Consider the following 3,978-nt stretch of genomic DNA (forward strand, 5'->3'; position numbering starts at 1 on the left):
CAGAGACCCTGGATGTGGAAGAACAACACCTCAGGTCTAGTGAGACTCTGAAACATTCCTACATGAACGGCATTTTCTCAGAGTCACGATGTTGAGTGAGAAATGTGAACCCCGTCGTTTCAACCAGGGATCGCAGAACTCTGTGTGCATGACATAAAGGATGAAAAATAATAATAAAAAACATGTTTTCTAGTTTTTCAATAGATTTAAGAGTAAACAGCTGATTAATAATTCATCTAAAAATCAAAATATGCTTTTTGTCTCTCATTTGTTGATCTCACTGAACCAAATATGTTCATATGAGGAAGTTTGCATCCTGATAAGGATAAAAACCAAAGATAACGTGAAAAAAAAAGAAATGAACACTTTTAATTCTAAAGTTTCAACTCTCTAGACAATATGGGGGGGGGGGGGGTTGGTTTCTTCCTTTTCAAATTAAATAATTACAACTAGTGGTGCCCAACTAGTTGTACAAAACACCCTATATTTGGGAGCAACACCAATACCAGTGTCAAATACTGATATAGTCCATTAAATGTTATAGTTTACATTTGATGTGAAAAGTTTGTCAGTTCCATGTTTAAGAAATTTATACAAGTTGAAATAAAATCTTTTTTTATTTTAAAACATTGCAACAGTATATAATATGCTGTATATTAGATTTGATCCAGTATAAAGGAAGGAGAGACACTTTGTTATAAATATAAAAAATGTTTTTAGTCATTATATAATGTTTAGGTTCTAATTCAGGAAGTATTTGGTATCAGCAAGTACCCAAATTGAAGTACTCTTATTCATTATTAGTTTGGGAAAAACTGGTATCGGGACCCCATAATTACAACCTTAGTTTCCCAACAAGACCTGTCAAATTACACAGTGTCCATTTTAGTTTTGCAAAGACCAATGCAGACATAATGTTAAACACTAAAACGTCTTTTTGCTTCCATTTTTACTAAAGGGGATGAAGGAACCATGAGTTTAGGTAAGAATTAGGTTTCAAAAGTTTCTTTTGGACTAAGCAGAAGAAATTTCAAATACTGTCTTTTAAGACCAAAGAAGAGACGTTTGGTCGGATGTTCATCCTTAAGATTGGTGAAACCAAACAAAAAATCAACACAGGCTGCAGCACTTGAAAACCTTTCAGCCTTTGATTCAGTTGGGAGTGTTTTATATTCCAGACTTGAGTTAAACATGAGGACATCTGGCTGACAGCTGAAGTTTGGCCTAAACAGAGTCCTGCAACTGGACACATCAGCAAAACGAACCGACAACAAATAAACCAGGGATGACTGAAAACTTTGCAGGGACCTCATAAATCGAGGCAACAACCCCGTTAAATACTGCGAGGAGCAAAAACCTCAATGAACTCCAGCGTTAAGATGTTTCTTCAGAATTTAGGACAAGTTAAAAACATTATTTCAAACTGATTCTCCTGATCTCAACCACAAAATGCAGTTACCTAATAAAACTGCAGAGTATTTTGAGTGTTATTTAGCAGATTATAACAATTTAATTTTAAGAATGTCCTATGTCTTTAAACTGGAAACTTCAGAAAATTATGGCTTTATATGACTTTACAGCTACACTATTTTTATATTGCTTAGTTTTTCAAAACTTAGGACATCACAGCAAAAGTAAACTAATCTTCTAAACTCTGAGATAAAACAATTAAAATAACTTATTTGGTAACATTTAAATGTGGAGAAAAAGTTCATTATAGTAAATTCTAAGGTTTGATCTAACACTTTTAGTACAAAAAGTAAACTATTTAAATGTTTTTGGGGCATTACTATAAAGCAGATATCACTAAAGATGTGGACAGCAGCTGGGATTTTTGGCTCAGATTATCTAGAATTATCTCTGTAACATTTTGAAGTTTCCCCACTCTGACTGTTCCTGTTTACCTAATTTATCAGATTACAAAACTAGCAGATCCATCATTTTTAAGGTCAGGCAATAAATTGAATCAGACTGGAGTTAATTCATCTTGAACGTGGTGATATATATAAAATATTTTTCAACGATCCGTCAAGTCAATAGTCGAATACAGGCTTGTTGGAAAAAGAAGAGTGTGCTGAGTGATGATAGGTTAGATGTAATACAGACACTGTTTACATCAATACAAGGGGATGTCAATTAAATTAAAGTTGTAACAACCAGACAAGAATGATGCAGAGATTCAAACCTGATACAACCTTACCACATTTATTTCATTGTACAGCAGTATCACACAAATATTTACAAATCCATGTACACATTATCAAAAACAAATTCGATGGCCAGTTGTATAAAAACATGACTAATGAACATCCAATCTGTTTAATTTGATTTAGAAAAGAAGCAAGACGTTTCTCTCTGTAATGAAATGACTGATGATTGCAGAAGTGAAATTTTCAAGAGATCTCGTAAAAAACCCTTTAATCAAGCGTGCCTGTGGAGAAAATAAATAAAATAAATGATTGTGCAACATGACTGCATGCAAAAGAAGCTAAATAAAACATTACCAAACATCAGCAGGAGTATTTGTGTATCATGTAGAAAATTGTATTCAACTTTGAGCGAAGTACTTGTCATCATAAAACGGAAAATATTTGGAGAGATGAATTTGAAGTGATTTGTAAGATCTTCCTTGGTTTTATTTACCTTCAAGAAATGCAAACTCATCTATGGCCTCTATTGCATTGTCTGTGGAGAGAAAAACGGAAAAACAGCAGATTTAAACATTTCTAACTCAGAGTACCACATGAAAAAACCTTTATAAAAAGTGCACTGAAACAAAATACAACAAGTATTAAATCTTTTACATGTCAAAGTTAAAAACACAAAACATCTTGACTATATTAAATGTTCAGTGGTGGACAGTAACAAAGTACTTTTACTTTATTACTGTAATTAAGTACATTTTTTGAGTATCTACTTTACTTGAGTAGTTATTTATTTGGGAACTTTTTACTTTTACTCCACTACATTTCAAAGACAAATATTGTACTTTTTACTCCACTACATTTCAAAGACAAATATTGTACTTTTTACTCCACTACATTTCTAGGAAGCTTGTCGTTACTCGTTCCTTTTATATCAGCATAGCTTTATAATCTGCTGAAAAAAAAAGAAAGAAAAAAATCTGTTGTTCCGGTTTTTCTTTTCGTGAAATGCAATTGGCCACAAGCTATGTTCGTCACAAAGGTAACCAATCACATGCGTAGCTTATAGCCTAYGTCACACTCGTTAACTCTCGGTAGCGGAGCGCGCGCTCCCATCACTTTACTTTCATTTCAAGCAGAACCAGACAAAAGAAGAAGAAGATGTAATGGAGACCACTGAGGAAACGCAAGGAGAGAAACCAGCACACCCATGGCCACATCTCAGTTCAATGTTTGAGGTTTTAGGACTTAAAAATGATACGTATCACTTCAAATGTCTTCTCTGTTTACCACGGGTAAAGTACCTTTCAGCATTCCATAACTCACCATCTAACCTGAGAAAGCACATTGAGGTAAGTCAGCAAACTTTTTTCTCACTAGTTTAAACGCTTTAAGCTTTAAATGAAGTTGACTTTGGTTAGGGTGGTTGTGGTTTAATGCTGTGAGAGATGATTGAAAAATAGCTGACCATTTTGTGCTAACTGCTAGCTCAGAGCACCGTGCGGGTGCCCCTTGGGGCTCTGCTCTCGGGATCCCTCTTAGGCCCTTGGGCTCTGGTCTTCCCTATGTCTGCCTCGTGTCTTGGGGGTTGGTTCTCCGATCCTCCACAGTCACTATTAAATATTCCATTGGAGAAATCTTGTATATACACACATGTTCACAACTGCTCACAAACAGGTGCTCTGATCCGGGGGGTTCTGACAGGTCACTGAGTGTGTATATATGTGTATATACGGACAATATTTATGAATGTAGGCATGTATGTATGTATGTATGTATGTATGTATGTATGTATGTATGTATGTATGTATGTATGTATGTATGTATGTATGTA

General features: G+C 34.7%; 1 protein-coding gene across 2 annotated transcripts in view; it reads right to left on the bottom strand.

Annotated features, from left to right (window-relative positions):
• Positions 1–2,178: 2,178 nt before the first annotated feature.
• pole4 (polymerase (DNA-directed), epsilon 4, accessory subunit) overlaps positions 2,179–3,978 on the bottom strand; it is a 5,376-nt gene continuing 3,576 nt past the window's right edge. For both annotated transcript variants that reach the window (XM_014014217.1, XM_014014218.1), the window contains 2 exons: positions 2,644–2,685; positions 2,179–2,431 (listed from right to left, as the gene is read on the bottom strand). In XM_014014217.1, coding sequence (XP_013869671.1) covers positions 2,418–2,431; positions 2,644–2,685 — 56 coding nt within the window. In that variant the 3' untranslated portion in view covers positions 2,179–2,417. The remainder of the gene's footprint in view (positions 2,432–2,643; positions 2,686–3,978) is intronic.

The sequence above is a fragment of the Austrofundulus limnaeus genome, unplaced genomic scaffold (assembly GCF_001266775.1).
Source record: "Austrofundulus limnaeus strain Quisiro unplaced genomic scaffold, Austrofundulus_limnaeus-1.0 Scaffold111, whole genome shotgun sequence".
NCBI classification, from domain to species: Eukaryota; Metazoa; Chordata; class Actinopteri; order Cyprinodontiformes; family Rivulidae; genus Austrofundulus; species Austrofundulus limnaeus.